This window comes from Panthera tigris, chromosome A1 (assembly GCF_018350195.1).
Source record: "Panthera tigris isolate Pti1 chromosome A1, P.tigris_Pti1_mat1.1, whole genome shotgun sequence".
Taxonomy (NCBI): domain Eukaryota; kingdom Metazoa; phylum Chordata; class Mammalia; order Carnivora; family Felidae; genus Panthera; species Panthera tigris.
The window spans coordinates 81,781,806-81,802,989 of record NC_056660.1 but is presented as its reverse complement, the minus strand read 5'-3'; the positions used below and the strand labels follow the sequence as shown (position 1 = coordinate 81,802,989).

The 21,184-nt window shown below is 55.5% G+C and overlaps 1 protein-coding gene across 2 annotated transcripts in view; it reads left to right on the top strand.

Annotated features, from left to right (window-relative positions):
- RASA3 (RAS p21 protein activator 3) overlaps window positions 1-21,184 on the top strand; it is a 119,425-nt gene that overhangs the window by 95,805 nt on the left and 2,436 nt on the right. For both annotated transcript variants that reach the window (XM_042980792.1, XM_042980799.1), the window contains 11 exons: window positions 972-1,046; window positions 1,804-1,927; window positions 3,263-3,369; window positions 4,175-4,252; window positions 6,190-6,267; window positions 7,139-7,212; window positions 7,923-8,029; window positions 8,469-8,551; window positions 14,563-14,771; window positions 16,421-16,524; window positions 20,887-21,070. In XM_042980792.1, the coding sequence (XP_042836726.1) occupies window positions 972-1,046; window positions 1,804-1,927; window positions 3,263-3,369; window positions 4,175-4,252; window positions 6,190-6,267; window positions 7,139-7,212; window positions 7,923-8,029; window positions 8,469-8,551; window positions 14,563-14,771; window positions 16,421-16,524; window positions 20,887-21,070 (1,223 nt within the window). The remainder of the gene's footprint in view (window positions 1-971; window positions 1,047-1,803; window positions 1,928-3,262; window positions 3,370-4,174; window positions 4,253-6,189; window positions 6,268-7,138; window positions 7,213-7,922; window positions 8,030-8,468; window positions 8,552-14,562; window positions 14,772-16,420; window positions 16,525-20,886; window positions 21,071-21,184) is intronic.

Below are 21,184 nucleotides of genomic sequence, written 5' to 3'. Positions count from 1 at the left end.
CCTCCTTCATTTCCTCAAATTAAGAAAATGCTTACTTGAGGGTAAATGCCATGCTCACTCTAGAATGCACGGAGGGCTGGGGCACCTGGGGGGCTCAGTTGGTTGAGTGCCCAACGTCAGCTCAGGTCATGATCTCTCAGTTCGTGGGTTCAAGCCCCTTGTCAGGCTCTGTGCTGACAGCTCGGAGCCTGGAGCCTGCTTCGGATTCTGTGTCTCCTTCTCTCTGCTCCTTGCCCACTCGCACTGTCTCCCTCCCTCCCTCCCTCCTTCTCTTTCTCTTTCTCTCTCTCTCTCTCTCTCTCTCTCTCTTTCTGTCTCTGTCTCTCTCTGTGTCTCTGTCTGTCTCTGTCTCTCTGTGTCTCTGTCTCTCTCAAAAACGAATAAACATTAAAAAAATAAAAATTTCTCACTTCAGAAAATCTATCATTCTGGTAAAGACAAAGGGACATACAAGAGAAAAACTGATTCTTTGGAGAGCACCCCTTTCTTTAGGCAGGGGTCCCCCAAATCTGTGAGCCAGTCATGTCTTGCCAGGCACAGCCGGGGGCTCCACACACTTCCTTTCCACGTGGCTCTGAGCTCCTCACCTGACCTCGGACGGGATCCCCAGCAGCATTCCCCAGAACAGCTTCATAAAATGCAGGCTCTTTGCAACGTGAAGAAGCTTAAACTCGCGTTAAAATCACACAGTTTGATCCATATGCAAGCTTGGCCACACTGAAGTAATCACATTGTTAAACTTTATGAAGCTTCATGCCACGTGAGCTGACCCAGAAGGGTCTTCAAGGAAGTTGTGTCCTCACGGACCGAGGCCGGTGTCTGGCTGCTCTGAACGCCACCCCTCCCACCCTGTGTCTCGGGGGCTGGCTGTGGCTCCTGGTGTCCTTCCTGAGGCTGATGCCCCTGACCTGCACCTGCCTGAGACCCAGGGCTTTGTGTCCCTCACTCCCTGCCCTAACCTCTCTTTCCAGATATGCCAGAGCCACAAATCCTGTGAAATTGACCCTGTGAAACTGAAAGACGGAGAAAACCTTGAGAACAACATGGTAAGGATTTCTGGTTTGTTCAGCACCCTCCGGGGCCCGTCACCCATGTGCAGGATTGGGGCCCGGGGCCACCTGGGGTGCTTAGCATCTCTCTAAGATTTGGGGTGGGGGCCCCACTGGGATGTGCCCCACAGGATGCCACCAGAGCCTGTGGTGGGGGACTGGTCATCTCACCTGCCGTGCACCGCCACTCTCCGCCGCTTTCTGCTGGCTAGTGGCGCTCCTGGCCTGGCGCACTAGGCCCCTGCACCTCCCCCTCTCCTGGGATCATGGGAGCCTCCCTACCAGGCTGGCCTCATGGCCTGGCTTCTTCTTGGCCTGGTCTGTCCTCCAGCTGCAACAGACCTGGGTCCCAAACCCGGGCCACCTGCCCCTGTGTCCCTGCAGAGTGGTGTCCTGTTTTTCAAAACAGCAAAACTCTGATTTGGCAGGTTATGCTAAGTCTTTTTCATGCTTTCACAGAAAACACTTTTTGCCGTCAGGGAGGTGCATTCTAGGGAACTGTATCTCTGCGCCCAGTTATGAGGTCGGAGCAGAGGAGGGAGTCAGTGGGGCTTGCCCTGCACCCCAGAGCTCCAGTATCTCCCCACGGGGCTACTGTGGCTGCATAGAGAGGCCCTTCTGCAAATGCCGGTGGGAAGCTCTGTGCCAGTCCCTGGCCTCTGACTCCCTCCCGGGTGTGGCCATAGTGCTCCTCGTGGCCGGCCCGGGACCTGCACAGGCACTGGCAGGGTGTCCCACCCACATCCTGTTGCAGGAGAATCTTCGGCAGTACGTTGACCGCATCTTCAACATTATCACCAAATCGGGAGTGAGCTGCCCGACCGTCATGTGTGACATTTTCTTCTCTCTTCGGGAGGCGGCTGCCAAGCGCTTCCAGGGTGAGTCCTCTGTGCGGGCATACCCACAGCCCCTCACTGGGCGGCTCCTCTTACCTCTCCTGGATGGCACAAGGCCAAGAAGTGACGTTCAGAGTTCACGTAAAGGTGGTTGTAAGCTGTAGCCGCTGAGTCAGCGCCAGAGCCCAATTGCAGCTGCCCCCGGGGAGCCCCGATCCCAGAGAGGAAGGGCAGCTGGCCAGGTTTTGTCCCAGTGGTTTATTTGGGATGGAGCATGAATTTCTCTGAGTCTGGGCCTGTCTGGTCAGAGAAGCCACTCTCCTGGCTGTCAGCAGTTCTGACTGTGGCAGGTCGAGGCCCTGCTCAGTGCCCAGTGTCATGCAGGTCAGGCTTGCTGCATTTTCAAGAAAGACCGGAGAAGCCCTTTCTGGAATTGGGGCAAGACAGATCCCAGGGATTGAGCCTCTTTTCAAACTCTGCCAATTCCTCAGGGAGGCACCGGAGCCACCCTGTGCAGACCTGCCCACGGGCAAAACAGCGGTGTCCTGCCCTGGTGGGAAGCATCGGGTTCCTAACTCAGCATCAGGATGCAGGCTTAGGCCAGGGCTTGGAAGGCTGAGGGGGCAGTGTGGGGCCTGATGCCCTGACCTGTCCGCACCCATGGCTCTGTGCCATCCTTCCCCAAGGAGTCCATGAGTCAGCCCAGGTGCATCCTGCTGCCTCAGGGGACCCCTGAGCCCCCAGAGCAGTCCCCATGGACCTGACAGAAACCCCGTCCCACCTACCCACCGGGGTAGCTTCTTCAGCACTGGAGCCTGGGCCTTGTACCCACTCTGTGGACAGGACCTCCTGCTTTCCAAACATGTCAGAGCACTGCTGCCTGGGAGGGGAGGGGTGGGTACCAGGCCCCCAAGCCTCACTCTGCCCTGGGTGGGGGGGGGTACCAGGCCTCCAAGCCTCACTCTGCCCTGGGGGGTGGTTACCGGTCACCCAAGCCTCACTCTGCCTGGGCGGGGGTGGAGGTGGGGGGGGTTACCAGGCACCCAAGCCTCACTCTGCCCTGGGTGGGGGGGTACCAGGCCCCCAAGCCTCACTCTAACCTGGGGGGGGGGTGGTTACCGGTCACCCAGGCCTCACTCTGCCTGGCAGGGGGGTACCAGGCACCCAAGCCTCACTCTTTGGCCAGCTGGTGAACCAGCTCCAGTGTGTTACAACCCGGCCACCAAAAGGTCCCGAGCTTTTAGTAATGGTCAGGCGAGAGCAGCAATGGGCAGGGACAGACCCTCAGGAGGGGCAGGGTTGCTGGACAGACCCCTGGGCTCGCCGCTGTCACCCCCAGAAGGCTTGTTGAGCTGGCTGTCTGTATCCTGGCCACAGATGACCTGGATGTGCGGTACACAGCTGTGAGCAGCTTCATTTTCCTGAGGTTTTTCGCTCCTGCTATCCTGTCCCCCAACCTCTTCCAGCTCACGCCTCACCACACGGTAAGTGAGTGCCAGCCCCGTAAACCAGTACACCCGCCCTCCTGAGCCAGCAGGTGTGCTGAGGAAGAGGGAAGGGGCAGCGCATTGTACAACCACGCGCCCTGAACCCCTCTATGCACATGAAGGGTTGGTGGCCTTTCTAAGCTGTGCGTATAGACACAGTTGGATGCTGTGACCAGGATTTCACTCCCACCTTGAGAAAAATGGAGCATTTGTGATCTTGGATACATTCAGGCACATATTCACTCAATCAGCAAACATTGAGCTCCTCAGGGCCACAGGCTCTGAGCGCTCACACTAGTGATGCGCCAGCGGAGAGCGCCCAGTGGTGACTGCGCTTGGCAGGAAGTGCAGGGCGGCGGGGATTCAAGCGGCCCTTTCCATCTATTGGTTTTAGATTAAACCTCCAGACCCTGAGGGGACACCCTGGGTGAGGCCACCTGAAGGGACTCAGAACCACACAGGGATATCCCCTCGTGCGTATCCGGCTGGGTGCTTGTTCGCAGCCACTGTCCTCACCCTGCACTGCGGGGACCCCCAGCTGGTGCCGCGTGGACGTGCTGAGGTCCGGTCCACGATGGCCTGGGAGCCTGCATCAGGAGCAGGTCCCAACACACGCTGACGAGGGACCTAGGGGGACTTTTCCCAAATCCAGTGTTTGTCTGCTTCCTGTTACTTCCTGGCAGCACGCTGGTGCTGGGGGGCTTTCAGGTGGCGTCATCCATTTGTGGCTGTGTGATTCTGGGTTCAGTCAAGCATTTCTGTAAAACAAATGAAACTCACATTGCCCCTTCCCGCCTGGCAGGACCCGCAGACATCGAGAACGCTGACGCTTATCTCGAAGACCATTCAAACGCTTGGCAGCTTGTCCAAATCAAAATCTGTAAGTCATTTATTTTAACCGTCTCATCTTTTTAACACAAAAGAGAGTGTGTTCAACACAATTATAAGAGAAGGAATAATAAAGCCCACCCAAATGCCCACCCAGCATGCTCATAGAACATTCCAGCAGCTTGCAAGTGCTTCTCTGCCCTGCTGAGCTGTGAAACTTTGCTTTTTGAGACTGTTTTGTTTGGGGCAAATTATCCTCAGAGACTGAGTTCAGTTCTGTGAATCTTGTACTTAACGCAGGTTCACAGTGGGAATTGTAATTCACAGTGATATTTCATAAGCCCAGTAGCATGGCGGATAGCGTCTGTTAATAAGCAGTAAAGAAATAACATACCCTGAACCAGTGATGGAGTAATGCCACTGGGCTCCAGGCAAGAGGAGGGGGAAGGAATAAAGTCCAAATTCCGTGTCTTCATGTCTTCCCCAGAGAAAGGTCAGCAATGACATAGGCCCCAGACAAAAGTAAAAGTCCCTGTTGCTAGAGCAACTGTTGCTAGGGAACACAGCCTAGGGGAGCTGCTGAGGCCCTCCCAGACTCACTGTCCCCAGGCCAGAGCTTCTCCTGTGTTTCTGCTGACAAATGTCAGTGAGGCCGGGCTGCTTACCAGTGACTGGGAAGGCCATGCTCCCAGCCACAATTTCATTTTTGCCATAAATAAGTAGATTTGAAATCATGTCAGACCGACACGCAGCTGGGGGGTATCACAGGAGCGTATGCTGCGTTACCATCACCTGAAGGGGTGGCTATCACATCCATGCCTGTGTCAGGATTCAGAGACCACGGGGCCCAGCCCCATGCAGCAGCCTTGGTCTTGAGCATCTGAGGATGCGTGCCAGAGGCAGGCTTGTGGCCCATGGGCAGCCAGCAGTCCTGTGCTGGCCCTCCTGGCCCTGAGGGTCTGCCCCAGGGACAAGGGTCCTGATGGGCAGGTCCGAGGACATTATGTTTGGTGATAGTGATGTGGGGACAGCTGGGCGTGTTCCCTGGGGCTGAAGACCATGGGTGGATCTGCAGGGACGGCTGATCGGGTGGAGTGAGGCCGCCCCTTCTGTCTGGAAAGGGTTCAAGTGGGGATGTGCAGAAGCCCCCAGCCTAGCCCCCCTCGTTCTGTTCTTTGTGGGGTCCAGTCCCTGGCAGACAAGCAGCCACCTCTGGGGAAACGCTTGGCTTTCTATGAACTGAGTAAAATAAGAGCTGTGTGGTGGCCAACAGCCAGCCGATGGGCACGATTGCTCTTCTCTGCCCGTCCACGCCAGTTTGTGTTAGCTGGAAACTTGGATAAAGAAGCTCCTGCTGGGTCTGAGGTCTGCACAAACCTCATTGCATGCCCAGAAACAGTAAAGTGACCTACGTGTGTAAAGGGTGCTCATTGGGGCAGAGTATCAGGAGTGGTTCTTTTGAAGTCCCTACATGCATTCGTGAGGGGTGCCCCAACTTCCCCACACTGGGAGCCCCCGCCCCTGCCCCCTATCACAGAAGGGGTTCTGGGAGCCCCCGCCCCTGCTCCCCATCACAGATAGGGCTCTGGGAGACCCCGCCCCTACCCCAGTCACAGAAGGGGCTCTGGCAGCAGCCTCACCTGGGTGCCAGTGTAGGCTCCTTAGACCTGGAACCTAGGTGTTAGTGTCCACATGAGCAGGGGTGTTGGGTCGTTTGTAGCAAAGAACTCACTGAGGGACCCCCTACCCTCCATAGTTGAGTTTCCCAAACACAGCTTTGGTGGCTTGTGTGGCTGCCATGGGCCATGCCCAGGCTGAGCGCTGGGCAGCATTGTGCCCTCACGGTCCACCACCAGGAGACCTGCTCCCTCCCCTTCGCCAAGTCCCCACAACAGAAGCTGGTCATGACCCGTGCCTCTAGATTTCTCAGTTTTGGGCCATGAGCCGAGAGACCTGTGGGCCTTTGCTAAGTGACTTGTTCCATTTTAGGCCAGTTTTAAGGAATCCTACATGGCTGCGTTTTATGAATTCTTCAATGAGCAAAAATATGCTGATGCAGTAAAAAACGTAAGTATGGATGTCGGTTAACGTGGACTTACTACCCCTGTGTTGTGCATCTTTCCTGAGAAATAGTTGGCTTTAAAAAGATTGGGCTAAAGTTCACGTAACATGGAATTGACCGTTAACCATTTTAAAGAGTTCAGAGCATTCATAGTGGCGGTGGCCACCCTCCCAGCTCCTTCCTGACCACTCCTCTTCGGGACCCAGCGTCTCATACCTGAGTACCCCCCCCACCAAGTGGTGGGGTGCCCCGTCTGTTCTGTGAACCCCTCACCTTGCCCTTCCTGGCTGTCTGCTCCTGGTCACCCCCACAAACGCCTCAGGGTCACAGAGCCCAGGGACCCAGGCCCGGAGTTAGGGACATGGCATGTGGGGAGAATCTCTTCTGAGAAGCTTTACTTTTTCTGTGGTGTTTGGAAACAGTCACACATGTTTAGCTCTCAGAAACCGTAAAAGCCAGGACCCAGAAGGGAGAAAGGGGCAGGAGCTGGGGGCACGTGGTAATTGCTGGAGGGGATCCAGGTGGGTCGTGGAACAGTCAGGCTAAGGCGGGAGGGGCCCTGTGCTGCCTCACGCTCCAGCAGAGCTGTGTCCTCGGGTCACCTGTTCACACGCAGGGAGGCCTCTGGGTGTCACTGAGCCTGGCAACCGTCAGGTGAGGCAGCAGCTGGGGTTTGGGGAGACCCACCCTGGGGGGTCGGGACCAAAGCTTTCCGGCCGCAGTGGAGACTTGTGCAGGACTCTGACCCAGGAACCCAGGGGCGGCTTCCCCTCTGCTGTGCTGTCAGAGAGACCGCGTCCTGGCGAACTTTCTGTGCAAGAAGGAGTGTTTTCAAGCCATTTTGCCTTTAAGCATCTGCATTCTATCCCACACCAGTTCTTAGATTTGATCTCATCTTCTGGGAGAAGAGACCCCAAGAGCATCGAGCAGCCCATTCTGCTCAAGGAAGGGTAAGTCCCGTGTCTGCTGTGGCATCCCGGGCACCTCTGCCACATGGCTGGTGGCCTCCCAGGTCAGAGGCGGCCAGACCGGAGAAACGTGGCCTTTGTGCATGTCTCAGATCCACCAAGACTGCACGCAGGGCATGTCTGAGACGTGGTGCTGTTCACTTCCCTTTCTGCACACCTGTGCTCCGCAGACCGTATTGAGCGGAGAAACGCCGTCAGCAGAAGGGAAGGGAAGGAGGCTGAACCACCCAGCTTGGTGCAGCCCTCCATCAGACCCCCCCCTACTCCTGAAGCATCTGCTGCCTGCCCGGGAGGAGGGGTTCCAGTCCCTCTTTCCCTCCTGGGGTGCACCTGCCATGGCCCCTTTCTCCTCATGGCATCTGCAGTTGACGCTTCCAGTGTGGGAAATGAGGACAGGCAGCTGCTTGCTTAGGGACTGATGAACCTGGTGTCCTTGCCAACTTGTAATTTAAAGTTAACACCAGCACAGGGACTAAACGTTTCCAAAGTAGAGATGTTTGCCTTTTGATTTTTAATCCTATCACTTGGAAGTAGAACAGCGTTGAAAGTCTGCAGGCTGCATCTTGTGTCACAGACACAAAAGGGGCAGCTTATTTTGATGTTGCAGACATGACCTCAGGCTGTGGGGTGGGGAAGGCAGGGTATGTGCCCCGAGCCCCAGCATCCTCCGAAAAGATGTCCTGCTCACACAGGTTCATGATTAAGAGGGCACAGGGACGGAAACGCTTTGGAATGAAGAATTTTAAGAAAAGATGGTTCCGCCTGACCAACCATGAGTTTGCCTACCAGAAAAGCAAAGGTAACGGGAAAAATCAGCTTTTTATTTGATTTCACATACTTTTTTCTGAGAGACCAGAGCCTTGTTTGTGGCCCTGATGGGGTTAACCACCTGCTTTTCCGGAGTGAAATGAAGGACAAAGAGTAAGTGTCCCACAGAGCAAGCCGTCTCTTACCACCGGAGCATAATCACCAGGGTGGCCTGGGCAGGTGGGCGCCAGGTGTAGGAATCAGGGTCCCGTGTCGGCTGTGTCCCCCCAGATCTGACGTGGCTCCTGACAGTGTGTGGCTAGAGGGTTTAGGCTTCCTGGGAGGCAGCACCGGGTCCTGCTTGGCACACGGTGTGAGGTTGGGGTGTTCTACAGCATCCCGACTCCAAACTCCTTAAGCCCGTGGTCTGCGTGCTGCGTACCCGTGCCACCTCTCGCCCGCCCCCTTAAGAGAGCCCCTTTTTGCTACAGGAGACCAGCCTCTGTGCAGCATTCCCATCGAGAACATTCTGGCAGTGGAGAGACTGGAGGAGGAGTCCTTCAAGATGAAGAACGTGAGTGTTGTGTCTCCATGGTGGGCCCCCACTTGTACCTGCTGTAGAGCCCAGCAGCTAGGCTGCCTGGGGAAGGCAGAACCTGCCAGAAAGTGCTTCCCTGCAGCTCCGGGGCCACGGACCGGCTCTGGGACCCTGTGGGGTTTCTGTGGAAGTGTTAATTTTGATCTGGTTTTGAACTCACAGGAAAGCAGCAACAATAGAGCAGGACTTCCACATCCCCATCCCGGGGCTTCCACGTCCCCCATCCCGGGGCTCCCACGTCCATATCCTGTGGCTCCCGCGTCCCCATCCCAGGGCTCCCGCGTCCCCATCCCACGTCCCCATCCCAGGGCTCCCGCGTTTCCATCCCACATCCCCATCCCAGGGCTCCCGCATTTCCATCCCACGTCCCCATCCCGTGTCTCTCATGGCTCCCACGTCCCCATCCCAGAACTGCTGGTTGTTTCATTTTCCCATTTGCTGAGCGTACTCCATTGTTTCTATCTCTTCATTTCTCTCCACGTGTGTATGTGTTTCTGAACCACATAGATATTTTGGTTCATTCCCTAAAAACAAGAACTTCCTTGTATGACCTGAACAGCCACCAAAGGACGCCAGCGCTGGGGTGGCATTGTTACCCCTCGCCATCAGCTGTGCTGTAGTGATCTTTACACCCATTGTGTGTCCTGAAACCAGCACCCAGTGATGCATTCATTCTGTCATGTCCTTCATCTGGAACATTCCTCAGCCTTTCTCTGTGGTTTGCAGACTTGGTGTTTTTGAAGCACACGGGCAGTTTTTTATGGGCGTCCCTCAATTTGGGAGTGTTGGGGGGTCCACCGTGGTAGGTTCAGGTGACACGTTTTGTCAGGAATCCCACAGAGGTGAGCACGTCCCCTGGGTGCATCTTGTTAGGAGGCTCACTCGCAGTGACTGTGGGAGACACACCAAGCTGTATCCACATCAGTACCCCCTCAGGCTCTTGCCCATCCACAGTGGCTCCCTGCCTCCCTCATTCCTTCGCTACTATTTCCTGGCTTCCTGCCACGGAGGGCTCTGTCCTCCATGGAGGGTTAAGGTTTAGGGTTAGGGTTAGGGTTAGGGTTTAGGGTCAGTGTTGGGGTTAGGGCTGGGGTTAGGGTTTAGGGTTGTGGTTAGGGGTTAGGATTGGGGTTAGGGTTACGGGTTAGGGTTAGGGTTGGGGTGTGGGGCAGAGTTAGGTTTAGGGTTTAAGGTTTGGTAAAGATTAGGGGTTAGTGTTGGGTTAGGGTTTATGGTTAGGGTTTCGGGTTACGTTTAGGGCTCTAGGACAGCAGGGCCACATTTCGTTCAGAATGAGGTTCTTCCCTGCCCAATGTGGCTATGCGAATTCGCAGTGCTTCTAACGGTGTCTTCATTCCGCTGACCAGCACACGCTTTGATCGGGCCGGGGTAGGTCGGGTCGGGTTTCAAGGGGCTGTTGGTGACTGTTTCAGGCGTGCCTCAGTGGGCTCTGGGTATTTTTAGTCATTATGGAGTTCACCTTTGGAGCAAGGCCGTGGTCAGGGCTACCTCCTGTGTACTCCCAGGAGAATCTTTGTAAGACCTCTCACTTGATTTGCGAACACAATTTATATTGTTTCCCTGGACTTGCTGTGGCTGCATCAGGCAAGGGCAATGAACGTCTCAGTTTTCTTGTTGTTGCGCACCTTGGAACTCGTGGCGGAGGAAGTGCCCTGCTCCACGTATCTCACTGTGGCCACTGGGTCAGGTCTTGTCACAGGAGACCATGAGGTCACACTGTGCACCTGGAGGCCTTGTTCTTGGGGAGGACTCTGTGTGTAGGAAAGTTCCCTGTGGCTTTGCTCACCCTGGTGGCTTTGCCTGGACAATGATATCCCTACTGAGCCTGGGTGGTAAGGTGCCTGGGGTACAATGGCCGCCCTTAACCCCCAGGGCCCTCAGCATGGAGCCTGATGTTTCCACCCAGAAATCTGCATATGTATGTCCTGTTTTTGCCCTGGTCTGTTCCCATTTCTGTTTCTTTGTTCCTAATTTTCTTTCTTTTTTGAGAGAGTGAGAGAGAGCTGGTGCACAGTGGAGGGTTCAGAGGGAGATAGAATCCCAAGCAGGCTCCTCACTCAGCACAGAGCTCAGCACAGGGCTTGATCCCATGACCCTGAATAATGACCTGAGCCAAAGTCAAGTCAGCCACTCAACCGACTGAGCCCCCCAGGTGCCCCTCTGTTCCTAATTTTCTAAATACTTTTTACATTTTTCTGTTTTATTAGGCGTATTAATGTAAGTCATCTGCAGTCTTTTGTAGAGCATGGTGGGGAGTAAATAATAACACCACTCATTCCATGGCCTTCCAGCCTTCAAGAAACCCCAGCCTGTGATGTGGGGCTGTGAGGGTTGGGCAGTCAGCTTCCCCTGGGAGAGAGTGTGCGTGTTCTCTGCTGTTCCACAGCCAGCCTCCGCCAGTGGCCCTGGTTCGGGCATTTCTCTGCAGCTCTTTGCCTGTCTGCACTTGTGGCTGCAGCTGGAGTGGACAGAAAGGGCACATTGGCCAGTCTCCCTGTGACACTGACATGGGCCTGCCCTCCGTGGGTGTGGGAATGGCCCCTCGTGGCCTCTGTGCCCAGGCCTGCAGACAGTGCTCATACCCCAGCCCTGGCTCGATGCTCAGCTGATAGTGTATAAAGGGCAACCCCGAGGCCTCCTCAGCACTGATTCATTCCCCTCGTAATGTGTTCAGGGAAGGTCCAGTGGAGCAGGACCCCACAATGGTCCTAACCAAGGGTGCTAATTTGGAACCTTTTGCACAGGAAGACATGGTCCCTTAAGCATAGAGGTATTCTCAGGGCCTTGACTATTTTAAAGTTTATTCCCTTTAAAATTCAGACAGGTGATGGGGCACCTGGGTAGCTCAATTGGTTATGCGCCTGAGTCTTGATTTCGGCTCAGGTCATGATCTCATGATTCGTGAGTAAGCCCTGTGTCGAGTTCTGCACTGACCGTGTGGAGCCTCCTTGGGATTCTCTCTCTCTCCCTCTCTCTTTGCCCCTCCCCACCAAAACAAACAAACAAACAAATAAACAGAAATTCAGACGACTTCCTGTGCTCCGGAAGCAGTGGTTGTCTGGGGAAACAGCTGGCTTAGCTGGTGCTCTGTGCGCTTATCGGGAGCACCTTCTGGACCCTGGAGTCTGTGCTCTCCAAGGCCACCAGGGCTGTTTGGACACCAGGTCTGGGGTTTGACTCTGGCCCAATCTGCAAGTGAGCAGACAGGCTCATGGATGCTTCGGAAGGGCTTGTGGGTGCTTGCGCCCCTCGTGTGGGAGCAGGAGCTCAGGCCCAACCGCCTGTCCTGAGAGCCTGAACTCTGTCCATCTGGAGCAGGCCAGCCCCTCCCTCCCCTGCACCTCTGGTCATTTGCTTCACTGTGCCTCCTGAGCGCTGCCTCCTGCCAACCGCAGATTGGGCTGGGGCCTCAGAAGAGTTGGATGTGGTAAGAACCTTCTTCAGATACCAGGAGCCATCCACAGCAACCACTGGCCCCAGGAAGATGGCCCCTGCACACTGTCTCACCCCACAGGCCCTGCTGCAGACACCCAACTGAGGGTTTAGAGGACTGGCCCCCGAATCCGCTTCTGCCTCCTGGGAGCTGACAGGGGATCTGACTTGTCTTCTGTCTCCTTCTGTGTCTGTCTGTCTGTCTCTTGCTCATTGGTCAGTAGTCAGTAGGTGCCTAAGGCCACACTGTGTTTGTGGGGGACACAGCAGGTCTGTTTCAGAGCTTGTCCTGGCCCAGGGTCGCAGAGGAGGAGTCATGATGAACTTGCATCTCCGCCTAGGTCTGAGATTGACCCCATGGTCCAGTGGGCGGTGCTAGCTGGGTAGACAGAGGAGGCGGCCACCCCGCTGGACAGACAGCAGACACAGACAGAAGCTCCCGTTCAGCCTGTACAGTCCCCAGCTGGATTCCTCGTCCCTCCCTCAGGACTATTTGAGGCAGTTTTTTTGGCAAGCAGACGGCCCCGTGGCAGGTGGGGTGTTTTCCTGGGCTTGAGGGGTGTTCACACCATGCACCTGCTCCAGGAACTGGGACACTGGCATCCTGTAGCATTGGGTGTCTGCGCCTCCCTCACCTCCAGCTGTTCCCGGGCCTGAGACTCTGCTGTCTCCAGGATGGCAGGCTGGGAGCATTGTGCCCTCAGCCGGTGGCATTCCCAGATGTTATGGCAGCGGGCAAGTGTGGACGGTGTCCGAGAAACAGCTGCCTGCCTTTTCATTCCATCAGGCCTGCAGTTTAGCTTTAGAAAATCACCTAATTTTAGCATCACTTATTCATCAGCTAGTTCCCCTGCTGACAGTGCTCACTAATTACCAGGCTAATGTCCATTTGGGAGACAGTCCTGTGGCACGCTGGGCCCCATCAGAGGGGCCAGTTTGTGAGGACAATTAAGACAAAACTCCTGTCTAGAGGCTGACCCTCCACTGGGGATTGCAGCCATACACAGGTTCATGCAGTCTGAGGCCTGTGCAACAGTGCATGTGTGCATGTAGAGGTCCTGGGGCAGTAGGAACAGGACCTTGTGGGGCAGGGTCAGGGGGCCCAGGTCTTTGTAAGTAAGCTATTCACTCAGGAGCTCAGACACACAACTTCTCCTCCCCAGAACCATCAACTCCTGTTCCTCCTCTCCATACACACTGTCTCCCCTTGGAAAAGCCCACCATCACCTTTGACATCCTGACTCCAGGCCTCCCCTGGGGCCCTCTGACAAGTCAGCCTGAGAGCCCTCCAGGGCCCTGGACTGCCCACCTCACCCACCCACCCCCATCTTCTGTGTACACCCTGGCCTGCTCCTGCTGGGAACACCCGACCCTCCCTGGGCTCAGGACCTCTGCACCTCCTGTCCCCACTGCCCTTAGGATCTCTGTACTTCCTGTCCCCACTGCCCTAGGATCTCTGCACTTCCTGTCCCCACTGCCCTAGGATCTCTGCACTTCCTTTCCCCGCTGCCCCAGGACCTCTGCACCTGCCCCAGGACCTCTGCACTTACTGGTCCTTCTGCCTGGAACTCCTCATCTGCTTCCTCCTTCAGCTTTATTGTTTCTTAGTCACCTTTCTGACCTCAGCCGGGATGTTTATTTAGAAGTTTGACTCCTGACCCTTCCTCCAACCCCCCCCCCCCGCCCCAACACATACACACAGCCCCTGAACTTTGTGTTATTTTTTATCCTTGCTGGCTGGAAGTTCATGCAGATAGAAACTCTGTTTGGGGCACACTGTGTCCCCAGAATATAGGACAGTGCCTGGTATGCAGGGATGTTTGTCGAATGAATAATAAGAAAGGTAGTGGAGGCTCTAAGAACACTCACAGAGGAAGCAACGCCTACCTGGAAGAAGAGCCCCCGGGTGGTCAGGTGGGGTGGGGCAAACACAATAGCACATGCGGAGGTCCTAAGGCTGGTGTGGGGGTGAGGACAGGAAGGCGGGCAGGGTAAGCTCAGACACACCTTGAGCAGAAGCCTGCCACAGCTTAAAGGTCAGGAGACCTGGGGCACCTGGTGGCCCAGCCAGTTGAGCATCCAACTTCGGCTCAGGTCATGATCTCACAGTTTATAAGGTTGAGCCCCACATCAGGCTCTCTGCTCTCAGCATAGAGAGAGCCCCGTTTATGTAATGGTCACAGTCAACTTCAGGAGGTCCCCTAGGGGATAAGCAGTTCTACTTCTTTGCTTCTTGGAGGGAGCCCCCTGAGACACCAGGAAAAGAAGTGTCTTGGCCGGGCTGACCAGCAGTGACCCAGCCTCCTGAATCACCCAGGGGGAAGGCTGTGGCTTGTGACTCCATCATGTTCAAGGGCAACAGAAAGCCCTTTGTGCCCACCATGGCCCCTGGGCTTGTCCAGGCCTCTGGGTGGGCTCTACCCTCCCTCCCTCCATGGCCCCTGGGCTGGTCTGCGTCAATAATAATGACCCTTGTGGCTTGGGCAGGATGTCTTGCCATGTGGCTTCTCTGAACCAGTTCACTGCCTCCTCAGATGTTCCAGGTCATCCAGCCGGAGCGAGCTCTGTACATCCAGGCCAACAACTGTGTGGAGGCCAAGGCCTGGATCGACATCCTCACCAAAGTGAGCCAGCGCAACAAGAAGCGCCTCACCGTCTACCACCCCTCCGCCTACCTGAACGGCCACTGGCTCTGCTGCAGGGCCTCGTCGGACACAGCTCCTGGCTGTTCCCCCTGCACCGGGTAGGTCTGTGCCTCTCCGGCCCCTGGGACCCTCTCGCTGATGCCGGCAGCCCGGGTCCCACGGGCCAGCCGCGAAGGCCCTGGGCTTCATGCAGGATGGAAATCAAACGTGAGCCAGCAGGAAGTGAAAACGCAGTTTGTTGACCAGAGAGAAAGACGGACAGAGCGCCCAGGAGATTGAGGAAAAGAGCAGGAGTCTCCTCTTCGCTTGGGGCCTGGCATTTTTATTGACGATTGTGGTCTGGTGCACATGTCCCCTCAGGGTCCAGGAACTGGTCAGTGCAAGGACAGGGTCCAGGTGTCATAAGTCACTTATTCCCTCAAGCCAGGGTCTTGGCATCAAGGTGTTTGGAGTCAGTGGTCTTAGAGAACATTTACAACAACCCCAGTGGGTCTCTCCTTAGCTGTCACCTGTTGTGCTGGAAGACTCCAAAGACAGCATTACTTCCCAGTCCCTCACAAGGAGGACGTATGCTATGCGTGTTACAAGGCAGGTGTAGAGTGGGGCAGACGCACAGGCCCTAGCAAGAATAGAAGCTGGAAAAGGAGCAAAGGGAAAAAATGGCTATATTTTCACAGAGTCCCACAGAGTCCCCTGTCTCACAGCCACCCAGTGTGGCCAAGCACAGTTGTCCAGCTTGTGCACTGTACAGGGAAGTTTGGCCAAGGGGCTGCATTGGGGGGCAGATCCAGCTGCCGCCTAGCTGCACACATGTAGCTGAATCTCCTAGGCTGTTCTTGCAATTGTTGAGGAGTCCATGCAGGACACTGCATCCTCACGAGGGCTCTGTCGACTGTTGACTCTCCTCCTGTCTCTGCCCGGGGTCCTAGTGATCCTTGGGGGTGGGTGGCAGTGAAGGAAGGGGTTCCATGCTGAGGGGAAACTCCCAGGGGCAGGGTGCTGTCGGGCTTCCGCTAAGAAGAGACTGGGCGTTTCCCACCACCTGCTCACACCCGCTTTGGTTTGTGCACCTGTCATCTGCACACCCCCCTGCTTTGGAAACCAGATCAGCCCTTATCTCCCAGGCCTCCTGAGGGTCCTGAGAGGCTCCCCTCTGCCAGCTCTGGAAGAAGGCCTGGGTGCCCCATGTGACTCGTCTGTTGTGGTTGTGGGTATGAGGAATACCCCCAAAACTCATGGAGGTGGGAATGGGAGGATCCGGTTCACAGATGAAGAAGCTGAGTCCCGGGAAAATCCCTGCCAGGTCCCCCCCAGGAGAGGCTGAGCACTGTGTCTGGGGAATGGGAAACTGCCACGCCCGGGGCAGGAGCTGGGGCCACCGCAGGCAGGCTCAGGGAGGAGCAGGGACCTGGCCTGGCCCCTCCTGGGGCAGCAGACCGACCCTTCAGGGCATGTGGCCCAAGTGCAACATCAGGGCGGTGGGGGCGGGGGGGGAGGGGGCGGCTTTTTATTCCAGATCATTTCTTTCCATGGCAAAACAAGCTTGTTGGCTTGCTGTCACAGCAGCTCTTAGGCCTCTGGTCCTCTGGGCTGTGCGTGGTCACTTCTCAGTGCTCCTGAACTATTCTGCAGCCCCATCAGGGAGGAGCTCGGGGTAGGGTCACTCCGTCATCTTCAGCGTCTTTAAAAACAGAAATGTTACAGTTCACATCGTTCTTTCTGTTCTTGTTTTGCTGTGTTCGGCCAGTGGCCTCCCAGCAAACATCCAGCTGGACATCGATGGGGACCGAGAGACAGAGCGTATCTACTCCCTCTTCAACTTGTACATGAGCAAGCTAGAGAAAATGCAAGGTGAGGCAACACATGGTCTGGGGTGTTGTCTTACATGGTTGCAGGTGGCTCTGGGTCCCGGTGACAGTGACACCTGGAGCTTTCTGCAGAGATGATGGGTGCTCTGGGCCTCTGTGGTCCACGTGCAGTGTTCCCCGTGGCCCATGTGCTACCGTTCACAGCACCAAGGGGAAGCACTTTCTGCAGTTTGGGCAGCTCTGTGGCAGAATTACTTTAACAACAGATTCTGTAGATAATTTCAAAATGGAATTTCGTTTGCAATCTCCAAACTGCCGAATTCTTGAGAAGATCCTACGTGTAATAACCTTCCATACCCCCCCACACCAGATTGCAGAGGGCCGTGTGCATGTGCGTGTTGGAAGCTCCAGCTGTAATATTTTGCAGCTAGATTATCCTGCACATGTAACTGCCGTAATGTCCCACAGAGAGTAGCAGTGCGGGTGGGGCAGATTAGGTGACCCCTGACTGGTTGGGGCTGTCGTTCAGGAGAGGCCGACACGAGAAGAGCCCACTGGGAGGCAGATGAGCTGCATTGTCCCCAGGTGGGGTTTGGTCGTTCTCAGAGCCACATTCAGGGATTCTGGGAAGGGGCCCTTCAGCCCACTCCGAATGCGAAGTAAAGCTCGTGGACCTGGAATTAGGCCTGTTAGATAGTTTTCCTTTTCCTTCTCCTGCTCTAACCCAGCGGCGTCTGTGGTGGCCTCAGCCTGGACCATACTGAGTCCTGGTCTGGTACACGTGGTGAGCTTCCTGTCTGTGAGCTCAGTCCCCTCTGGCAGCCTCAGATCACACTCCACACCCAGCTCTGGGCACATGTGCGTGCACACACAGCCACACACACACACACACACACACACGTGTGCACACACATGCACACGTAAGACAACCGTGTCTACACACTAGAACACAAGCTCGCATGCAGATGTGCATGGACAACAGCATGTGTACGCACATGCACACAACTGTGCACGTGTGCATAGTCACCTACCCCAGTGGCACACACGGCACCTGGATCCAAGGTTCCCGGAGGCCGTGCAGAAGTGGCCGCGGGGCTACACCAGGCCTCACTGGAGCCAAGGGATGGCAGCTCCTTCCCAGCCCTCCAAGAAGAATGACCAGAACAGAGGAGGGTAGGGTCAAGGAGTTACAGAGGTTGAAGCCACCGTGTGAGGTTCCTGAAGGAGGCTGACTAAGCCTTGCGTGATCAGCCACCTTCCAGGCCTCTGTACACGCACAGCCTCCCTCTTGCTTCCAGCATCACACCATTGCAAGCCCCTGTGCCTTTGCCCCTGATGCCACCCCCACCCCCTTAGTCTGACTGATACCTGCTTGTCTTGAGTCTCCCGCTGTGGGAAGCTTTTCCTAACCCTGTGTTTATCTCTCATTGCCGTGATAATCAGCTTTGATCTGCTCACCCTCAATGTACTCGACCCTTTAAGACCAGAAGCAGGTCGTATTTACCCCAGTGCCTGATATCGAGGAGGAACTGAATACCTGTTTTCTGGATGAATGGATGGACAGGCATACATGATAGGTGGATGGATGATGGGTGGATGGATGGATGATGGATGGATAGTTAGATGATGGATGGATGGATAGATAGGTGGGTGAAGGATGGATGGATGGATAGATGGTAGGTGGATGGATGATGGATGGATAGATGGATAGATGATAGGTGGGTAAAGGATGGATGGATGGATGGATGGATGGATGGATGGATGATAGATGAATGGGTGTTGGATGGGTGAATGATGGATGGATAGATGGTGAATACCTGTTTTCTGGACGATGGATGGATGGGTGTTGGATGGGTGAATGATGGATGCATAGATGGATGATGAATGGATGGATATATGGATGGATAGATGATAGGTAGGTGAATGATGGGTGGGTAGATGGTAGATGGATTGATAGATGATAGGTGGGTGAATGATGGATGGATGGATGATGGATGGATGATGGTTGGATGGGTGAATGATGGATGGATAGATGGATGGTAGATGGACAGTAATGGAAAGAGGTCTTGCACATTCAGCCTCCCTCCCAGTATAGGAATCCTCTGGATAGGTGTTCATAGAGCATCACCATGATTGGACACCTTACACTTCACCTAGGCATTGTAGCATTGACTCACTTCTCAGTCTTCAGGCCTCTGCCTGGAGTCTCAGTGCTTCTTTGAGGCAGATTGTTGTCAGAGCAACCTAATCATCTTGAGATACTCCCTTTATATTAGTCAAACTGTCTTCTTGAGCACTGGGACCATGGGGCTTATTTCCATCTGATGTCGTCAGTCCTTGCCTCTTGGGCAGAGCAGCCTTTTGGCCCTCGGAGGAAGCTGTGTTACAGTTGCCTGTGCGAGAGGTTTGACCTCTGCCCCCGTCATGTGGCATGGACTCACCTGGCCACACTCCTTTGGGCACCCCTGGTTCTTTAACCCTGCCCCTGATGTCTGCCAACCACAAAACCCAGTGCATCAGGCAGGGAAGGGTAAGCGCGGGGCCTGGTGGGGTCCTGGTTGAAGAGCCATCGCAGGGCTTGGGCCACTGGACAGAGAATATTACAGATGAGGTTTTCAAGGTGACAGCAGGTCACTGCTCTTGTGGTGCATCCTGGGATAGCAGCCGGCTTCTTCCTCTGCAGAGTAGGCACGAGTGCCCCTCCTGCCCCTCCATCAAGGGTGTTGGGAAGATTAAGCAGGAGGACTCACAAAGCCTCAAGCCCACACTTCACCTGCCTGTCGTCGGGCCTCAGGCCTCCTCCTGGGTCTGGCCTCTCAGCCGCTGCCAGCCCTGGCCCATGTGGGCCACAGTCCTCAGTGCCCTGTGTTGGGTTTGTCCGGGATTCCCAGGCCTCCATCCAGAGACGAGCCCTGATGTCCTCTTCCGTGGAACAGGGTGGAGACGGTGCTGTCCCGCATGGGTTAATCCGGGGTCCGATGAAACAACCCCTGTGAGGCAGTTAGCACAGGTGTGAGGTGAGCCTGGCCCCGGCCGCCCGTGTCCTTCCCCCAGCCACCGCCGCTGCCTTCCTCCCTCCGCTCCGGGGCCCCACAGGATGCAGGTAGCTGCAGATCCTTGCATTCTGAAGGTGTCTGCCTGACTCCACCAGCATCACCCTGGCAGTGGGAGTCTTTGTTTCTGGTTGCCTTCTGATCACAGACATGTGCTTATTCAGGGGGTGTCCTCTTTGACCTGTCCATGCCGGCTGTGACCCTCTTCTGTGTTCCTCTGTCTTTATAACAGCCACAGTTCACACATACTGCCAGGCCCTAGGCAGGGGCCTCTTGGAACACCGGTGCCCCCATTTCCCAGAGGGGTTTGCTGAGGCTCGGACTTTGGGGAGGGGATCCAGCTAGTCTGGCTCTGGAGACCATAACCTCACGTTTTACATAAAAAGGGAAAGGCTGAACTCACACTCCACACCCTGGGCATCCACCAGGCTCTCCCCCCATTTTCCTCTCATGTTTACAGTTACTTATCTTCTTCATGTCAGATTCTCTTTTCCTTTGAAACTTTAAATCTTCCCAATTTTCCTTTCTACAAACTTGTGATTTCTCAGTAAGAATTAGGGGATCTTTCCTGAGTTGGAAGTAAAGACAGTAAAGTGTACATAAGAGCTTCTGTGATAATGAGACAGCAGTACAGACGGGTGAGGGGTCCGCAGATCCAGGCTCATCTAGGCCAGATGCTATACAGATGGCATGTCTTCCAACCTGGCTCTGTGGCCCTGGAATGTAGGGCCCAGCTTAGGTGACTGGGGACAGGTTTGAGGGGGTGGGCCCAGCTCAGGTGACTGAGGACAGGTTTGGGGGGGGCCGGCCCAGCTTAGGTGATTGGGTGCTTCCTGTGGATGCCTGAAGGCCACAGCATGGTCTTCAGCAGGAGTGAGGTGATCTGATGAGAAAGTCACCTGTCTAGCAGGTGGGGGTGACAGAGGTCCTAGGAAGCTGCTAACACAGACTGGTTGAGAAGTGACGCCTATGAGGATGGCTTCTCATGTGCCCACGTGTCCAGCCATGGGATATGCACGTAAATGCTGGGTCACCGAAGTGAGTGAAGCCCAGGAACCCCCTTTCTAAGATGGGGCTTTCCTTGAGGTCACCTCCCCAAACTGACCCCAGGTGACCCCATAGGCCCTTGCGCCAGCCTGGCCGATCGTCCAGAAGCATACATCTGCCAGCTCTGGTTTGCTGAACGGTGGGGCATGGACAGATGCGGGTTGCCCCGGAGATGAGCTGGTCAGAAACAGGCATCAGCCTCTGCTTCTTCGTGTGTGTGTGTCAGGGGGGGATGGTCAGCCCTTACCTGGCAGGCTGCCCCATAGAGGTCCCACCTGACCTTCTGGCCTCTCCCAACGCTGCAGAGGCCTGTGGCAGCAGATCTGTGTACGATGGCCCCGAGCAGGAGGAGTACTCCACGTTCATCATCGACGACCCCCAGGAGACCTACAAGACTCTGAAGCAGGTTATCACTGGGGTGGGGGCCCTGGAGCAGGAGCACGCCCAGTACCGAAGGGACAAGTTCAAAAAGACCAAGTATGGGAGCCAGTGAGTACTGGGCATCTGGATGGCAGGGGCAGGGGAAGTGGCTGAGAGGAGGTTGCTGGGATGAGGCCCGACCTGAAGCCACCTGTATGCAGCCATGACCACTGAGGCAGGCTT